At 47.1% G+C, this 18,705-nt stretch overlaps 4 protein-coding genes across 7 annotated transcripts in view; 3 read left to right on the top strand and 1 right to left on the bottom strand.

The window, feature by feature from the left end:
- Nucleotides 1-225: 225 nt before the first annotated feature.
- UFD1 (ubiquitin recognition factor in ER associated degradation 1) lies at nucleotides 226-7,874 on the top strand. 2 transcript variants are annotated; one of them, XM_067307306.1, is made up of 12 exons: nucleotides 226-304; nucleotides 964-1,096; nucleotides 1,869-1,901; nucleotides 2,729-2,850; nucleotides 3,199-3,329; nucleotides 3,754-3,826; nucleotides 4,530-4,598; nucleotides 5,132-5,197; nucleotides 5,400-5,447; nucleotides 5,934-6,022; nucleotides 6,811-6,892; nucleotides 7,747-7,874. In XM_067307306.1, exons 1-12 carry the CDS (start codon nucleotides 302-304, stop codon nucleotides 7,819-7,821), a joined length of 924 nt encoding a protein of 307 aa, XP_067163407.1. In that variant the 5' UTR covers nucleotides 226-301; the 3' UTR covers nucleotides 7,822-7,874. The 2 variants fall into 2 exon arrangements, with proteins under 2 accessions (XP_067163407.1, XP_013800989.1); XM_013945535.2 differs by lacking the exon at nucleotides 226-304 and having other exon boundaries at nucleotides 991-1,070.
- An 862-nt stretch (nucleotides 7,875-8,736) lies between these two features.
- C17H22orf39 (chromosome 17 C22orf39 homolog) lies at nucleotides 8,737-10,740 on the top strand. 2 transcript variants are annotated; one of them, XM_067307309.1, is made up of 4 exons: nucleotides 8,737-9,028; nucleotides 9,101-9,268; nucleotides 9,990-10,111; nucleotides 10,343-10,740. In XM_067307309.1, the coding sequence occupies exons 1-4, from the start codon at nucleotides 9,005-9,007 to the stop codon at nucleotides 10,398-10,400; spliced, it is 372 nt and encodes a 123-aa protein (XP_067163410.1). In that variant the 5' UTR covers nucleotides 8,737-9,004; the 3' UTR covers nucleotides 10,401-10,740. The 2 variants fall into 2 exon arrangements, with proteins under 2 accessions (XP_067163410.1, XP_067163411.1); XM_067307310.1 differs by having other exon boundaries at nucleotides 9,990-10,137.
- A 430-nt stretch (nucleotides 10,741-11,170) lies between these two features.
- On the bottom strand, nucleotides 11,171-14,026 carry MRPL40 (mitochondrial ribosomal protein L40). The gene is made up of 4 exons (XM_067307308.1): nucleotides 13,924-14,026; nucleotides 13,167-13,250; nucleotides 11,816-11,971; nucleotides 11,171-11,698 (listed from the first exon to the last, which is right to left on the bottom strand). The coding sequence occupies exons 1-4, from the start codon at nucleotides 13,986-13,988 to the stop codon at nucleotides 11,389-11,391; spliced, it is 615 nt and encodes a 204-aa protein (XP_067163409.1). The 5' UTR covers nucleotides 13,989-14,026; the 3' UTR covers nucleotides 11,171-11,388.
- Nucleotides 14,027-15,561: 1,535 nt separating this feature from the next.
- HIRA (histone cell cycle regulator) overlaps nucleotides 15,562-18,705 on the top strand; it is a 40,575-nt gene continuing 37,431 nt past the window's right edge. For both annotated transcript variants that reach the window (XM_067306983.1, XM_067306982.1), the window contains exon 1: nucleotides 15,562-15,626. In XM_067306983.1, coding sequence (XP_067163084.1) covers nucleotides 15,590-15,626 — 37 coding nt within the window. In that variant the 5' untranslated portion in view covers nucleotides 15,562-15,589. The remainder of the gene's footprint in view (nucleotides 15,627-18,705) is intronic.

Raw genomic sequence — 18,705 nt, 5'->3', positions numbered from 1 at the left:
CATTAGGCGATACTGACAAAGACCAACTTAGTATGCCGCGGTGGTGTTGCCTACGGAACGGCTACGCGGCTAAAAAGCTCCCCAAACCCGCCACCGCGGCGCTTGTGAGAATCCCGCCTCAGACGAAGTGGCGCCGCCATGGCTGGGGCCCGCCGCGCGGCATGCTGGGAGCGGGGCGGGGCGGAGCGGGGCGGGGCGGGGCGGAGCGGACAGCGGGCGCTGGTGCCGAGCTGCGCGGCGGCCGCGGGGGCCGGCGGGAGCGGGGCCGCGCCGGGGCAGCAGGAGCTCGAGCGCCGCCGCCATGGTGAGGCCCGGGGCGGCCGGGGGGAGGTGCCGCGTCACGGCTGGGCCCCGAGAGCTGCCCCGCAGGCCGGCCCGGAGCGCTGGGCCCCGGCGGGGGCGGGCAGTCGGGCCGGGCCGGGCCTCCCTCTCCGCGCTCCCCGTGGCGCTGCCGGCCCGGCCTGCGTCCCGACCGCGCGCCGTCGCTGGCTGCTGTTTTCCCCAGGGAGATGCTGCCCCTTTGCCGAACCTATTTCCCAAACCCGCGTGACGGGAACGGCGCTCTAACACCTCCCTCCCTGCGCGGCGCAAGTCGTAGGTTAGCGACGAGAGCTCTGCTTGCAGCCGCGGTGAATACCGGCCTTTGGGGCTTGTGCAGTTTCGTCTGCAAAACACTTTTAGTCAGCCAAATCTTACTCCAAATGTAATTTGGAGGCGTGCTTCCATATTTTTTCCCACACAGTTCTTGGCATACGAGCCTTTATAAACCGTATGTATGTTATATGAAAGAAGAACAGCACTCAGTTAATAGGGAAAACAAATACAGGACTTGTAAACATGGTTTTAGCTAAACAGAGTTCAAGAAACTTCAGTATGCCTAGCAAACGCTGTAATACTTTATTCGGTATACTTTAGAAGTCATGTTAATACACTGTTGCCTTTTTTTCTTCCCCCCTTCCCTAGTTCTCTTTTAATATGTTTGACCATCCAATCCCACGGGTTTTCCAGAACCGCTTCTCAACTCAATACCGTTGCTTCTCAGTATCCATGCTTGCTGGACCTAATGACAGGTCAGATGTGGAGAAAGGCGGGAAGAGTATGTGCATGTTTTATTTTGACTAATAAACTTTTGAAGGCTATTTGTGAATGATATCAAGTAATGCTGCTTTTGGCCAAGACTGTAGAAACATTGTTGCACAGTATGGAGACATACTGTTGGCTATGTGGCTTGAGCAAGAGGAGCACTGAGGGGCTATAAGAAGGAAGGAGGAGGGTTTTTCTTTTATTGCATTATTGTCTAATTAAAAAATTTAGTAAGGAGTGAGTCCTGGGTTTTGATCATTAGAAGAAGGCCCCTTTTTTTTTTTTCCTCTCTGAAGTCCCTTATTAAAATCTTGTCACTGTTATGAGCCATAGAAATTTATGACTAAGAATTCTGGGGGTTTTTTTCCTTCTTGTTTTACCTCAACTTGTTATAACTTGGCTTGAAGAAAGAAAATAGATTGTCCAACTTCAGTTTCAGAATCCCATCTCTCAGGTCAATGCTGTGTTGTTTTGAGTTGGCATCAATTCAAGGGGACATGTAAGCCCAAACAAATAAAAGTACCTTTAGGAAACATTTATTTTAGTACTAGGTATTGTAAAATTTTGTCTTATCTAATTTCTGATTAAAATCTAAAGTCCCTGTGCTAGAAGGTGTATTTGTTGTGACTGATTCTACTGGAATCTCTAGCTCAGAAATTAACTTACGTGAGACTTTAGAGTAAATATTATCCTACAGGAAAGAATGATAAAACTGTGTGTTATGTTCTCTTTGTACAGTCATAATTTTCGTAATCTTACTTTAACTATCTTATTAATTTCTACAGTAATTATGCCACCATCTGCTTTGGATCAACTCAGTAAGTGCAAATGTTATTTTGGAATAAGAACATTAGAAATATAAACATATGCATAAGCAAGTATCAGAGTTTTTTAATTATCTCTTAAAATCTGGCTTAAATAGAGAGCATAAGACTAAGTTGTTCAAAAGATGTATTTTGTTTCTCAGAGTTAAGGGATTCTGTCTGTCTTTAAGTACAGACATCTGAAGTGTCAAGCTACTGGATTCATGAATCTATACTTATTAACTACTACTAACATACACAGTGTAATGGTTACAGTTAATCTAGTGAGTTCTTAATCTCAACCTACTTGTTATGGACACTTTTCTGAAGAAAAATTTATTTTAAAGACAGAATAAGTGAAAATTAACTTCGAAATGGGGGAAAGAAGGTAACTGAATTAATAGTTTAAATGGTGTTTATTGCCCCTTTTAACAGGATTTTTTTCTTCTCTGAGTTTTGTCCTTATTAGAATTTCTTTGAGAAACAAATTAACTCATGATTTATTTTTAAAATAGGCAACGGATGTTAGAATTCTTTTGGAGCTAGCTGATAAGCTATTCCAAGGGCATAACAATAGTTCAGGGTTTTTTTTGCTAATACCCACTGCCTGCTCTTAGCTTGGGGAAATGCTGGGGAGGCATTTAAAGCTCTAAGTGCAATGGCAACGCAGTATTCATGTATCTGCTTTCTCTCCTATTTTTGAGGGAGCTGGAATAATGATTGGGGGGGAATCTTCTCCTATACTCTGTGCCATTCTCTTGCTAATGTTCAATCTCTAAAAGCTTTGTAAATGTGCTAGTGGCTTTATAACAAATAAAATCCTTTTTATTCTTTCTCACCAGGCCGACTTAATATTACTTACCCAATGTTGTTTAAGCTGACCAATAAAAATTCAGACCGAATGACGCACTGTGGAGTGCTTGAGTTTGTGGCTGATGAGGGCATATGTTACCTTCCACACTGGGTGAGTTGTCTCATGCTGAACTGTCAGAACCTGAAAGGTAGGATTAATGAGTTTCCAGTCTAATATTAAAGAGGCAAATGGTTTGCTGAAATTACATGTCTTTGCTAGTCATGTTCCTACAGCTGCTTTCAGTTACAGCTCAGGTTTCCCTCTGTATGATTTTAACTAAGTATGCAAAGCAGACTGCTTTTTAAGATGCACCTGACTGTTGTCTTCTTGAAATTAAAACAGAAGTAAACTGGTGGATTTCAGGTAAGGTGGTGGCCCCAATGTATGTAAATATATTCAAGGAAAAAAAAAAAAAAGATGTGTTGATACTGGTTTGCATCTTGGTCTTTATTCTTGCAGATGATGCAGAACTTGCTGCTGGAAGAAGGAGGCCTGGTACAAGTGGAGAGTGTTAATCTTCAAGTTGCTACTTACTCAAAATTTCAGCCACAGAGTCCAGATTTTCTTGATATCACCAATCCCAAAGCAGTGTATCCTTCCTATTCAACTATGGAGCAGGGAACAAAAGTTTTCTCCCAAACTGGGATGATGAAGCAGGGTCAGCTTTTCAGGTGTTGCTCATACTTTTCCAGTAGCAGGTAACTACTACTGCTCTTTCTGAAGACAAAAGGGAGGGAGGGCTTATGTACAGAGAAGTTGCAAGCTTCTAGCGCAAAGTGTAGGCTAGAGTGAGAAAACATGCATCTTGGCTTAAAGTCCAGTGAGTTTGAGCGTCCCTTAGAGTATCTACAGAGGATGTTGTACTCCTTAATATTTACTAAAAGGCTGTCCGTGGTACTGATGACTTTTAAACCATCTTTGAGAGATCAAGGACCAGAGTTCTATAACTTAGTAATTTTAAAGCTTTGATGTTACATTGAATACAAATGTGTTTCATCTTAACGTACTCCAAAGACTAGAAAATGCACTGAGAAACTTTGCATGTCTAACTACTGGGGATGTTATTGCCATCAACTACAATGAAAAGGTACAGTATACAACATCATGCGTGCGGGTTTAATTTGGATACCATCAATCTGAGGAAAGAAATTCTGCTCCATGTAAAAACAAAAAAACTGCATTTCAGTGTATTGCAACCACTTAAGTACTTTGACTACATCTTGTGAATAGATTTCATAGATGAGCATTAGTGGATAAAGCTTTTGGCAGCCCATGTGCACATTTGATCATTTGGGGTTGCGGACCAGGCACAATTGTTGGATGTTGCTGCAAAAATAATAACCACGGAACTGTGCAATATTGTTGACATGTAAATCCCAGATGGTAGATTTCGCAATCAGTTTTCTGTTGAAAAACAGAGGCAGTTAAATCCTCCTCTGAGCTGCTATTTAGACTGGTCTTTGACTCATCAGAGAAAACTTAATTTGATGCTTTTGAAGTTCTTATAAATCATGGGACAGAAATTATCCCGAATCCATAATTTGCTTTCAGAAACACAGGTTGACAGTAAGAGGTAGACTTCCTAGCTCCAGGATATAGCAAACTTATGTCTAGGTTAATACCTTTGTTTTCATATTCTATATAGACCCTGCAGTATCTAGTCCCCAATCTAAAGAGCATGTGTTTCAATTTATTTTGAACTTTCTGAAGGGAAAGGTTTAGCTGTGCTTTTCTTTTACTTGAATTGTGCTCCCTCGTGTACAGTCTTAAAATATTCATTACTGTTTCAGATCTATGAGCTTCGGGTAATGGAGACCAAACCAGATAAGGCTGTGTCCATCATAGAATGTGATATGAATGTAAGTTAAGGCTGTTGTGGAAAGTCTGCTCTTACTGAGTCCCCCTGAAAGGAGAAGGTTGTCCATTGATAGCACTGAATACCAAGCACCTCTGATGCTGTAGGAAAGGTAAAATCAGATGGGGTGGGGAAGGTGAGTCATACAAGAGTACCCAATGTACCTCTGTAACCACACCTGTAGTATTGTGCTGCACTTCACTTCATACGCCTTCAGGTGCCTGCAGTGCCTAGAATCTCATATGTAGCTTCAACATACTGTCTTATAGTCTGAAGAGTCTTATTTAATATCCTTGTCTTGACCTTCAGTCTCCAATTGCACTGCGGGGTTCTGTTTTCCTGGTCCATTTGAAGTACATGCTGAGACTCATCCCTGGGAGGTTTAGTCTTCTCTTTTTCTGAATAAAAATGTTTAACAAACCTCAGTTCTTTCTAGTTTAAAATGGAACAATAGTTTTTGGAGCTCTGAGAAATAGAGGTATAAAGCTTATGATTAAAAGAAAAATATCAAACATGCTTATTTTCCTGTGTAAATAGGTGGATTTTGATGCTCCTTTGGGGTACAAAGAACCAGAAAGAAATGCACAACATGAAGAGACTGCAGTAAGTGAAACTTCTGTTCTTCAAAATGCATTTTCACCAGTTATCTGCCTTGGTTATAGGAGATGGCTGTTTAGAACAATCCATTTCCAAATGAACAGTGGATTTAAAGACTTGATAAATTTTTGTTTGATCAGAAATAGATGGAACTGTTTTCATATCACAGCATGCGTATATTGAAGTAACTTGTTTTTTCTCCTCACAGGATGTTGAAGCAGACCACAGTGGATATGTGAGTGACCTAGGATTTCGTGTAAGTCCTCTACTTCTGCTGTTTTCTGAATGTTGTAAATGGTGAGGGAAAGCAAAATCCTGTTCCAAACAACTGCAAAATACCAGTACCTCTTCTTAGAGGTGTTCCTCATTAACTGGTAAGTGTGCTTTCCACTTAGGAGTCCTGGCAGCTGGAACTCCTACAACCTGCTTTTCAGAAAGTAGGTCACCTTTGTTGATAGTTTGTGGTGCTCATGGCCTGTAACTATATGACCTTAAAAGGCCAGTCTTTAAACAGGAGACTGAAACGTACTCCTACACCTAGGGATCATCAGCTTATTATATGTACTAGAAATAAACATACTGAGTCAAATAATTAAATAAAAATGATGGTAAATCTTTTAGGGAATATAGTATTCTTGTGCAGTGCGCTTTCAAATACAAGAAATGGTTAAATTAAAACTCATATTTGTAATTCTGAAGTGGAATGTATAGAGAAATAATTGTATGTCTTGTACATATGTAGGCATTCTCTGGTTCTGGGAACAGATTGGATGGCAAGAAGAAAGGTGTTGAGCCTAGTCCATCACCAATTAAACCAGGAGACATTCGAAGGTATGCCTGTTTCACTCAGTTTTCAGCAAGTGAAGGATGAGGGTGGGAGTATATTGTTTATACTGCCAGAGCAGGAAAAAAATAGCTAATTTCCTCAGATGTTTGCATATAAAAGTACACAGTCTAATTTTCTAGACTGACTGTGACCTCCCTGACTACTTAAAGTGCAGATCCCAAGTTAATAAACAAACACTGCCAAAACTCTCTTAGCTCTTGCTCTGTAGGAGGCAGAGGCAGCAGGTCTAGACTGGGGCTGATGAGCTGCATCCAGTGAGGCACAGAACCCTGCCAATTTTCTAAAATGAAATTTGGCCTAGAGTGAGCTCTTTTTTGAGTTGGGCAGATAGCCAGAGACAGGCCATTTGATTCCCCCCCCCCCCCCAAGAAGTAAGCTTCTAGATTCAGACTTAATAGAAGTGGCCTTGTGGAAGTGGTGGGGGGATTTCATTTATACATGTCTCAGTAAAACTTGAACCCTTCCGGAAAGGTGTCCTTGGCCCCACAGAAACCATAGATGCTATGGAAACATGCCCACAGCCCTGTGGAAACAAGCCCACAGCCAAGCTTGTGCATCAGCTTCAGTATCTGATTATTCTCTTCATGCAGCATATGCCTACCTTCAGGAAATAATGCAGTAGTTTAACTCTAGGATTATTTGGTAATGAAAAATTTGCAGCAGGCATTGGTATAGCATTGAAAAGCATAGAATAGGTCTCACTGTTGTCTACTGAATGTTTCATTGTATAAAATTTCTTCTTTATTATACTATTTTCATGCTTCTTTTCCAGAGGAATACCCAACTATGACTTCAAGATTGGTAGAATCACATTCATTAGAAACTCACGTCCGCTAGTTAAGAAAGTTGAAGAGGTACATAAAGTTTGATCTTGATAATCTTGCACAGAATATGTGACAGATCAGACATCTGTCTCCAGAGCGGTCTGCATTGCTTGCCAATTCTGGCAGACCTGTTTGGAATAGTTCACTTTTCTTATTTGATGATGTTGTATATCTGTGAGCAGAACAACTGAGAAGATACAGCCAAGGGAAAGATTAACTGAAAAGTGAATTGAATTCACGAGTCTTGTCCCAGTTGTATGTTCCCATATTTGCACTGCCTTGTTTTGCTCATTCCTCTAGTTATGCTGGGTCATCAAATTATTTTATTTAGTCTGGATCAGTTCCCTCATCTGCTTCACCATGTGGCCTCACCAGCTGATGGCTGTAATAGTGACTTTAGTTACTCTTCATGCATCCTGTAGAGGTAGTCTGGGATAGAAAAAAACATTGCCCTATGTAAAGCAGGAACTTCTTATTTGGCAATAACTGCTTCTTGCTGAAGGACAGTGGAACCATTGTCTGAGTTTGTGGTTCCTCCCTCTATACCTGACTTTTCACAGAGAACTGCTGTTAGAAAGGGCTATTAGTAAGTTTCATTTAGATGAAAGCAAGCTCTGATGTCCTGCTTGCTGATGGAAGATTAGCCTTATATAAGTTTAATAAGGCAGTGCATGCTTGTATTAAGTTGGTGAAAGGTCACTGAAATGCTCACACTTTTTTGAAGGAAGAAAGTGATTATTATGCAGATAAGGATATGGAATGTTTGCAGTCTCTTGCTGCTCCGATAGGATGCTCTTTCTGGTGACTGTTTCAGCTTGTATCACACAAGCAGTGAGCAAAGAGAACTTAAACAGGTAACAACCTTTTCTCCTTCCTTTATTCAGGATGAATCTGGAAGCCGGTTTATTGCCTTTTCAGGAGAAGGCCAATCCCTGCGCAAAAAGGGAAGAAAACCATAAGTTGTGGAACCTTCAGTCAGTTAGGAGGAAAATAAAATAACAATTGCAGCATATTGGATGTTAGTTATTGCAGTTGAGAGGAGAGACCATTTTGCAACACAGGAGCACTTTTACTGATTTTGGTTTCATGTTTAAAAATGGAGCTTAAGACTGTCTTAATTTTCAGCTGAAAATTAAGTTCTAGGAATTTTGAAGCAGTGGGTTTTTTTGTGTTAGAAAGAGGGAAAGTTTATCTCAGGTAAACCTGGGAAGCAAAACCAATGAGTTCTGCCTTACTAAAAGGTCCAGTTCTTAGACTACATCCTACCCTCTTTTATATCCCGAGTGATGATGGTCTCATGTTGCTTTGTGCTTGATATTTCCTTCTCTATATATATTCTGCCACAATTTCCGATAAGCTTTTTGGTGTGGTGCAAATGAAGGCTAACACTTAAGTGTTGGAAGACCTTTGTGCAGGGAGTCTCCTTGATCTTAGCTTTAGGTGCTGGGTTACAAATCATCCTGAGGCATCCCAGGCTCTGACACAGACCTCCCCAATTGCTTTTTATATTTAGAATTAATAACATGCCTTTTTCATAGTTCAAATAGAGTAACCTATGGTAGCAATCTAAGGGCATGCGAGACCCACCTTCTGCGGTGTCTGGCGGCGTGCAGCGGTCTCGTGTCCCGCGCTTGGGCACAGCGGTGTCACCCCAAGGCCCCTTAGCACGTGCTCCCCGCTCGAGCGGGGCCCGCCCTGTTCACCGGGGGGCCGCGGGCACCTTGTTAACGACGTGCAGTGCGCAAAGCGCGGAGTAAAGGCCCTGAATAACCGAGCTGCTTTGTGGTGATTTCGAACACCCGCGAGCTGTCTGCGCCGGGGCTCCGCCGATTTGCGCCTGTGTGCGGCCGCGGGGAGCGGGGCGGCGGAAGCCTGGTCCTTGCGTCACGGGCATGCAGCAGCGCGTCACGCAGAGGTTTCCGGTGCGCGGCCCCGCCTCCGGGGCCGCCTGTTGGGGGGGAGGAGGTCGTGCTCCCCGCGCAGCTATTGGCTCTTCGCTGGGAGAGGGAATGACGTACAAGCAGCCGCTTTGTCCCGGCGCTCCCCATTGGCGAGGCTGGGACGGTTTCTCCGCAAGCGGCGCGGCGATTGGCGGCTGGGGGCCCCCTGCCCGCCGGGGCGGGGCTGCGGCGGCGGGGCGGCATGGCCGGCGGCGAGGCGTGGCGGGTGAGTGGGGCGCGGGCGGCCGCGGGGGGACGGGGCCGCGGCCCGCGCTGAGCGCCGTCTGTCTGTCCCCAGCCGCCGCGGTCGTGCGAGGACTACTGGGCGGAGTGGAAGCAGTGCCGGGGCCTCCGCCACGCCTTCCACCACTACTACGCGCACGGGGAGCTGCCGTCCTGCGGGCAGTGGCGGGCGGACTACAGCGCCTGCCGCGCCTGGGAGAGAGGCGCCGGCGCCGCCGCGCAGGTACCGGCCCCGCCCCTTTCCGCGCCCTGAGCCCCTCCCCCGCCCTGTGAGGCCCCGCCCAGCGCCCTGGGCCGTTAGAGCGCGGTGACCGTTGGGCGCGGGGCACCCCGGCGGGGAGCGACCGTTGGGCGCGGGGCGGTGCTTCCCCTCCCTTCCCGAGGCGGTAGCGGCGCCTGGGATCACGGCGCATGCCGGAAAACTGTCGGGACGACTGGGAAAACCTGGCCGTGGGGCTGGGAAGGGGATCCATAAAATGTTTTTTTTTTAAGGAATGTTTCTGTAATGAATCATTTCACGTTCTGCACCTAAAAGCTTTTCTGTTCTAGTAATTTATCCGAAAACAAAAGACTACCAGGCTACAGGGCAGCAGCTTTCCTGAGGCGTCCAGAAAAGTCCCCCGCTACCAACCCTTTAAACACTGGAGAACAAACTTATTTTAGCACAGAGCAGAGCCACAGTCTTCCTTTTAGCCAGCGAGGACAAATTCTGGGGAGGGTAGCACATAACTTGTGGTTTTCCTTATTAATGGAGGAATCAAAAGCAAAATATAAATATGACATAGTTAAAAGCTTGTCTCCCAGCACTTAATATTTGTTGCTTCTGTTTTAGCACGGTAAATTTCTGTTCCTGGTTTTATCTCGAACAGTCACACTAGGAAACAGCCTGTGTAAGATTTGAACATCCAACACTATTTTGGGTAATATTTCTTCCTGTATTTCAGGAAGCTTTGTGCAAGAGTGAGAGATCTCGAGTTCTGGAAAAGCAGAAATATGCTCCAGTGTGGACGCTCAGGAAGAGCCCACCACCCGACTGGTACCTCCCACTCAACCAAGACAAACCAAAGTAACAAGACTATTTTGCCATGCTTGGTCAGTATGTAATACACAATGCTGGACTATGCTGTTTTTTCTTCCATGTGATCTTGAAATTATACAACTAGAGCTCTGCCCTGTATAGTTGTCCACCGGTTCATTCAAGAAGTATTGAAAGTTTATTTAAACAGCCAGTAATTTTTAAAGGGAGAATTCAGTGCTTAATTTGATTCTGATTTCTTCCTGCTGTCTCTCACTTCAGGACCTCTTCTCACCAACTGAGATGCAAGCAAAGAGATCTTGAGTTAGCACATGCATGATCCAACTGCTCTTCCTCAACAAGGACTTCTTTCCTGACCTGCTGGTGTTATACACTGTTGGAGCAAGGCACCACCCAAGGCCTGCCACCTGAGAAAACAAAAGCAAGCCAGGACTCCTCCTTGCCAGTGCAGAACAATCATAACCATCAGCATTTAAAAGGCATTACACAGATTCAGTGTTGCCATACTTCAGAGATTCTCATGTGATGGCAAGATGCTGCAGATCCTGAAACATGCCTGCCTCTGTGAAACTGCTCTTGGACAGCAGTGCTTGTACTTTTTAAATGTCTATGGCAGTATTCAGTGTTACTACAAAAATAAAAGCTTAAATGACTGAAAAGAGGTCAGTTTCCTTTTAAGCAAATACTATTAAAAAATAGAAACTTACTACAATATCACTTACACACTAAGTACACACTAAACTTACAATACTACAAGGCAATAAAAAAAAAAACCCCACTTATTTCTGGCTTTGTCACAAAATGTTTTCCATCCATTTTCCCCCCATTATACGCATAGATACTTCATTGAAGTCTGAATAGAAGAAAGGCAGGAAAAACAGCTACTACCTCTCTTCTAATACAGACTGATGTAATCACTGTGCCACTCTTTCCTCATAGCATAGGAATCTTAGAAGTTCTGGTTTGTGCAGAACAAAATAATAGTGCACAGGAACATATGGAGGGATGAGAGAAACAAGCCTACAGAGAAAATATTCAGTGAAATACTACTTCTTTGGCTTGTTCTAGTATGGCACAGAAGTAGAGCAGTACAGTTTTGTTGGATGTTTTATTACCTAGGTAGCTGGTTTTAAAAGGAAAACAGACATTTTGTGGTGGTGGGTTTTTGGTTTTTGTTTTTTTTGTTATTACAGTCACACACCTACGGGGTTTTAAACTGCAAAAGGAATCATTTGTTCTCATTCTGTTCTTTTCTTCTTCAACCAGCTGAGCAGCTCGTGCCAGATGAACAATAAACTCTTCCCATCTCACTGCGTATACACCTTGGTGATATCAATGCATTTTCCTTCAGGAGGATCATAACCAGGAAGTGGTGGGGTGTAATTAGGTCCATCTCTCTCAAAGGGAAAAAGTCTCTCATCTCGTCTTATTGCCGCTTGATATAACTCCTCTGATTCAAGGCGCAGTTCCTTTAGTGCCTCTTGTTGAGCCGCTACAAGAGTCTGAATTGCTTTCTTCTCTGCCTCATCTTGTTTCTGCTTATACAGAGACCACTTTTTCATAAGTAGAACTCTTCTTTCAGTTTCCTCAAAAGACAGAGGTGGAAGACTTCGCACTCTGATAAAGAATAAAACAACATTGTAATAGAGAAATTTCTTGCACCCTGAAGAGCAAATTACAAAAAAACCAAAACAAAACAAATACAAGCTCAGAGTGAAAGACAGTCTTAATTACCTGTTGCTGTCCGAGTATTTAGGAGCTGTCATAAAATCCTCAATTGGAATCATTTCTGGGGCAGCTTTTTCCAACTTTCTTATCTTCTTTTTCATACGATCCTTCTGTGCTTGCTCTCTCTTTATATCTACTTTCTTCTTCTTCTTTGGTTGTGCTCTAGCAAGGGAAATAATTACATGAATGAAAGAAGGCATGCTCTCACTGAATTCAGTACCAGCAAGTTGCACTTCAACTTTACTCTTCTAAAGACCATGATTCCTTCCCATTGCCTAATTTCCTCCCTCACTGAAATTCCAGCCATTATCTTCATTAAAGTAATATAATTTCCAGGACAATGTAGTATGTTTTATGAGATTTTCTGCAGACAGAACTGTACCTGGCAGAGAAGAGCAACCTCCAGTTCTGTGCTAAAAGGTCAGAATTACTTTAGGAAGTTCCACAAAAATTGAACCGGAACTTGTTTCCAACTAGCTCAGAGTGCAACAGAGCAGGTAACAGGTTTATCTTCAAATACTCCTATCATCGAACACTGAAAAACAGTGGAAGTGGGTGATTTTATACAAGTTTTAAACATTTCCACACTTGAAGCTGAATTCAGGGTGCAGACGTTACTCCTCCGTTGTACTGATCCACACAAACCCAGTATACACAAGAGAACATATGCCACACCACAAACAAACTAATCCTCACAGTAGTCCTGTGGGATACCATTTCTGCTTTACAGGTGAAAACTTTGAGATAAAGCATTTATAGGTTGGCAACTGACTTATTTTGTACTGTTGCAAACTGGTACTAGAAGGCAGGAGCTTCCAGTTTCGAGTTTGGTGTTCAAATGTCTAGAGGAGGCCACACTGTCTCTGCAACACTGCATACAAACAGCGTACCAGCAAACAACCTGTAGGATGTGAAACAGTCTCTCCGATAGCAGAGAAAAGCTACCAGGATATTTTAAATTTAGTTGCATCAAAACAAGCATGGATACCAAATCACGTGTGTATAAATGTAGGCTATCTAATATATCACTTTAATATAAAGTATTTTCAATTCAGCTAGTTTTTCATTTCAACTGTTGCTCAAAAGGGATTTGTGGAGCACAGTTTAAATCTGAACATCTCCAACCACATTATGTAGTTGAGGAAGCGAGTAAACACAACTAAGTGCAGAAATACATGCAATAATTTTATAGGTTAGCATTAAACTCTCCTTTAAGAACCCAATAGCTCTAACTGCTTTTACATATAATGCCCTAAATGCAAACATCTACATTCAAACACTAATTTGGACTTGGGGAAATTCATGTTCCTGTAAAGATGAAGATAAGTCTATGTAACTCAATGGAAGTTGCAATCACCTCATGGGAAGAGATGCCTTAAATGCCAGCAATGAAGTCTGCCAGTGACTTCCTCGAAACTGAACCGTCTGGGGCAGCCACAAACTAAAGAAAAAAAGGAACATAAAGTATTAGGAAAATCTGAGTTTGATCACGTTAATTTTGGAAACTGTACAAAATATTCATTAAAGTCATAAAGAACAATGATGTGTTTTGAATTATCTTGACCATTTAAGCCATGACAGTATATGGCATTAACCCAGAGATAAATCAACCTCTTCAACCAGGTAACTGAACCCAAAGTTTGGACTGTTCAACGCTGTGAATCCAGATGAGTCCAAGGAGCAAAACAGATAATTTATTTTAAGTCTATGAATGGATTAAAGTAATTTTATTCTAAGATTCACATAATGCTCTGTTTGAAGGACTCATTCTGGAGAAATAAAGTAAGCACAGTTCAAATCAGAAGCAGAGAGAGGCAGTTTCGCAGGCCTCAGAGGATGTCACGGAAGAAAGAAAACCCGCTAACGTGCCCAGCACCAGCTCCTCACGCAGGTCACCGGGCACGGCCCAGGCCTGCACACGCCTCCGCCCGGCCGCCGACCCCGAGGCGCAGGCCCCGGCCGCCGAGGAAGGCGCCACCGCAGAGCCAGGCCCGCCCGGCGGCGGCGGTGGCTGCACCCGCGACCCCCGCCAGGGCCCTTCGCTGGGCTCGCCCCGCGGCTGCAGCGGGGGCGCCCGCCCGGCGCCGCCGACCCCCCTCGGCCCCCCGCCGTACCTGAGCCAGGCGCCGCCGGGCGCCGCGCAAGCCCCGCCGAGCCGCCGGCCCGCCGCCGCCAACATGGCTCCCGGCCCCTGCCGGCGGTGCGCCGCTGAGCGCTCCCCGGCGCCTCCCCCACACCGCGCCGGCCGCGCGCCTGCTCCCGCCGCTCCCGTTCCGGCTCGCAAAGGTTCCGGCCGCCCCGGGGCCTGCTGCGGCCCTGAGTCCCGGGGCCCCCGGGCCGCAGCCCCTCCCGGCGCTGCTCCCCCCGCCCCGGGCTGAGCGAGGCGTCGGGGGCCACATGGCCGCCACCCCCCCCGGACACCCCAGGGCGGCACGACCGGCCTCGCAGCGGCGCCCCAGCTTTCAGGAGAGGCGGCGCGGGGCCGCTGCATGCGGGGAGGCCGGGCCGCGGTCTCGAAGGCGACCGAGGCGAAGCCAGGGGAGGGCACGGTTCCTCCCCGACAGCGGCTGCGGGGCCTGGCGGCACGAGGTGCTTGTGCATAAGATTTGAACATCCAACACTATTTTGGGTAATATTTGGGTAATAACGCTTGTGTGTCCCTGCCGCACTGCTGAGAGCCCCAGGCGCCCCGCTGTCCCGCAGCGGCCGTTTCCTCATAGTGTGACCGCTGGCATTTTCAGTTGTGTCTCCGATCTCAGAAGATTTCTGAGCTTCCTCCGGCTAAAATCAAAACTCATTTACCGACGTTCACATTTGGCGGGCAGCTACGCCCTCCTGCCACCTCACTTTAAACCGGAGCAGCCCACGGCCGGGTTTCGCGCGCGCGGCCTCTTTCGGGCCACCTCGCCCGCCCAGCAGATTCGGGGCTGCTGCAGGCCCTGGTGCCCCATGGCCAGCGCTTCGAGCCCGCCAAAAAAGCCCGTCGGCTTCAACGGCGGGAGAGACCAGCCCTCGCTGCCTGAAGCGCCTCGCATTCCCCAGACCAAGGTAGGAAGACGGGGAAGGAGGGGCTCAAGGAACTGGCAGCAGCCTGCGGATCCCCAGGGAAGAGAGGAGCTCGGGGACAGTAACGCACCATTTTTGTTAGAAAACGGCGCTTCCCCGGGGAGGCGGCGCCTGGGCGCGGGCTGCCGCCCCCGGCCCGGGGCCCCGAAGCGCCGGTCCCGGCCGCCCGTAAGGGAGGGCGCCGCCGCCGCCCGGCAGGGGGCGCCGCCGCCGCCGGCCCGGCCCGCCCCGGCCCGCCTCGGCCCGCCCCGGCCCGCCGCCATGGAGGCGGGGCGCGGCGCCTCGCGGGATCTCGCCCCCCGCCCGGCCCAGGCGGGGGGAACGTTGGGGCTCGGGGGCGGCTGTTTCCCGCCGGGCCGGTTAGGCGGTTGCCAGGCGCCGAGTTCCGGCGTTGCCCGGGAGCTGAGCGGGGGATGCGACCGGTCGACGGCGGCCGCGGCTGTGGCACGGGCACGGTCGCGGGCGGCTCCGGGTCATGGAGCGGCTCTGAGGCGGCTCCGGCCGGCGGAGGGGGCGGGCAGAGCGGAGCGCGGCGGCGGCAGCCACAGCAGCAGCAGCAACAGCAGCAGCGGCGGCGGCGGCGGCGCCGGCAGCCGCCCGTGGTGGCCGGCGGCCGCTGAGCTCGGCCGCGCGGAGCGGCGCCGCAGGCAGCCCGGGCGGAGCCGCCCTGGGGTCCCGGGGGCCGCGGCCGGCGGCGGCCCCGGGCGGGCCACCATGAAGCTGCTGAAGCCGACCTGGGTCAACCACAATGGTGAGGGCCGGCGCGGCGGGCCGCGCGGGGCAGGTGCCGCGGGGCGGCGGGCAGGTGCGCGGCGGCCCCGGCTGGGGGCGGCGGGGGCTCGGCCGGGGCAGCCTTTGTACCCGCCGCCCGCCGTCGCTCTGCTCGGGGCCGTCGTGGCGCGCGTCCGCTGCGAGTAACTGCAAAAATGTAACCGGCCCCGGGGCGCAACATGGTTGCACCGCGAGGGCGGCGGTGCGGTTTGGGGCGCAGCAAGTTTCCGGACCCCGGGCTTGCCCGGCGCCTGCGGGACCGCTGCGTGTGCGGTGGGCGAGCGGGCTCGTAACCGGGGCGCTGAGGTGAACGGGAAGGCAAAAATGAAACTGCGGCCTCGAGAGAAGCGTAACGCCCCAAAGGCCGAGCCCGGGGCGCGGGGGTCGCCCGGGGGCCCGCGGGGAGGGCCCGGGGGCAGCGGGCCGTTGGGTTCTGTTTGGGGGTCGCCGTGGCGACGGTTCTCTCCGCGGAGCTCGCGTTTGAAAGTAAAGAACCCCTCTGCGGGCGGCTGTTTCGCCTAGCCCTGGGCCCTACAGCGAGCAGCGAAATGCTGTTGGCTGAAGACTGAGTTGCCTTCACCTGCCTGGCACAAATTGAGCAAGCGGGGCAATTCCACTTTCGAGAAAGTGAAAAAATGATAGTTTGAAACAAGTATGGTCTATGGGAAAGAGAGCGAGGCTCTCACACATCAGTTTACAGTCTGTTTTGTGTGGAAGTCCCGTGCACATGGGCAGCGCTTACCACAGTGGTCTCTCGTGGCCGAGTGTGGTCAGGGTTAAAGTCCCCAAGTGGATAAGCTTCGGTGCTGGCCTGCTGTGCTATCATTAGTCGGAGGGGAAAAAAGACTCTTTCGATATTAGTTGACGCTTGCTGAGTTTATGCAGTATCTTGTCTGCCACTCCTCTAATGATGTCATGGTGATTGGTGAGGTAAAACACTTTAGAATTAAGTGGAAAAAAAAGATAAAAATCTAAAAATTATATTTTTCTAGATTAGTAAGTACAGGGCAGCATCAATGTTATGTATTTGCACTGCTTATGATCACTCTCAAGAGGAATGTTTGTATCATTCCTGGTGTAGCAGTAAGAAGAAACATAACACATGAAGAGCTCACTCTTGGATGTGCAAGCTTTGTCCTCAAATTCATACATACAGCATTATTTTGACTGCAAATTTTATACACTGATATAAATGCCTATAGTTGGACTTGCTTAGTTGATTTTTATCTAGAATAAAACCAAGCCAGAGCCCAGCTCATTCAAGTCGGAGAACTTTGCCTTGAGTTAAAAAACAGAGGTGCAACTTTACAGCTAGCTTTCTGTGTGCTTTATTGCCTCTGTAATCGTGCCGCAGGTTTTAAGAACCATGGCTACTTAAGCCTAAAGTTGCAATTCACATGCATCTTCATCACCCTAACTAGGCCACGCCGTCAGCAGATGAACCTGGACTTTTAGTGAAGGGTCACACTGAACTGAGAGAAATGTGAAAGTACTTGAGTTTGAGATGTGTTTTACATTTTTACTCAGTTTATCTAAGCAAGCGTAGCATTTAAATCTTGATCTTTGGCTGCATGCAGGCAGACTGTCCTATGCCTCTCTGGATCTTGGGATCAGTGGGAGCCCATTTGCAAAGAGCTGGGTAAAGACCTTTGGCCTAAAGCTATACAGATCACACAGATCTATTATATCTGTAACTTCTTTCCTTATTTCTTTAATGGGTGTACTTTTCAGTATTTGAAATCTGTAGCAACTTAGAATATTTCTAACCATTTTGATACCAGTTTGTGGACTGTAGAAAAGCATCTCCTGCCAAGCAATTCACAGCTAGACTCCATTTATAAAGCTTTGTGATGCTTTGCTGATGGCTAATGCACTAGACAGGGCCTTGGTAGTCCTGAATTTTATTCCTTTTTCTGCCACTGTTCTGCTAGGATGAGTTTGGGCAAGTCACTTTGTCTTATTTTCACCAACTGCAAAACAGACATTCATCATTGACTTCATCTGTAAAATGCTTTAAGATCTGCCAACATACAGGACTGTGTAAGATTCTTGTGGTCTTTTCCTTGGGGCAAGGTGTGCAGAATAAAAACTGGTGAGGTTAGTTGGCCTTTTTTAAAATATCAAGGTTCTGGATCCTGCAGGCATCGCTGCGTGCAAGTAGTCTCCATCACATTTAATGGACTTATGTATTTGCACTGACACTTATCTAGAAACAGGGCAACGATTATTTGTACTGTGTATACTGGAGACTCATTGTGATCATATTTCCTCTGTTTTGTTTTCCCCACTGTCAGAAGAGGCTACTTCGTTGTAGCTGATACGTGAGTAAGAGTCACAAAAGCAAGACTGGCTCTTCTACGCACCGGTTCAAAGTGCTGCCATTCCTCTCTTTCCCTTTCCCCACTCAGTTTTGGGGTTTTCATTTTACTGAATGGGCTAGAACAAGTTTAATGACTCTTACAGGCCTACATTTTCCATGAGATAATAGAAATCAGAAGTCAGTGCCATATCACATGGGAATCATGTTCAGTACAAATGGGAACTGTATGCAGCTCAGCTGAGATGCTGTGCATTTACTATAAAAGCACTTTAACACATTTTGGTTCTACAGGTTTTTGTCTTGGAGTTATTAATGCTGCCTTATGTGAGTACTTATCGGAAATGTTTCCTCAAATGCATTTTCTGTAAGCCCTTCACACCATTAATGTGGGTTTATTAGATTTCACATGAAATTCTCATTGTTATCTTGTTCTTCTCTTCCATGTTTCTATGACTTGGAGCAGGGAAGCAGATTGAAAACTGCAATTTCATATGAGAGGGTAAAAAGGAACCTGTAAGATGTAGATGGGGTGATTCTCCTTCCCGGTTTCTTTCATTCGGCATCTATGTAAAGATGCATCACATATCCACCAGCTGTATATGCTTATTTTGCACACAATTCTTTGAGGGCCTTGGTCCTTCAAGATGGCTAATGCAGGTGAGTGCTGAACACTACAGGAGGTCCCTTGTGATTCAGAGAAACTTTTGCAAACCCCAAGGTGCTGTTCACGAATAACAAT

This window comes from Apteryx mantelli, chromosome 17 (assembly GCF_036417845.1).
Source record: "Apteryx mantelli isolate bAptMan1 chromosome 17, bAptMan1.hap1, whole genome shotgun sequence".
Classification (NCBI taxonomy): domain Eukaryota; kingdom Metazoa; phylum Chordata; class Aves; order Apterygiformes; family Apterygidae; genus Apteryx; species Apteryx mantelli.
Note: the sequence above shows the minus strand (reverse complement) of the source record. Positions and strands in the feature narration are given on the sequence as shown.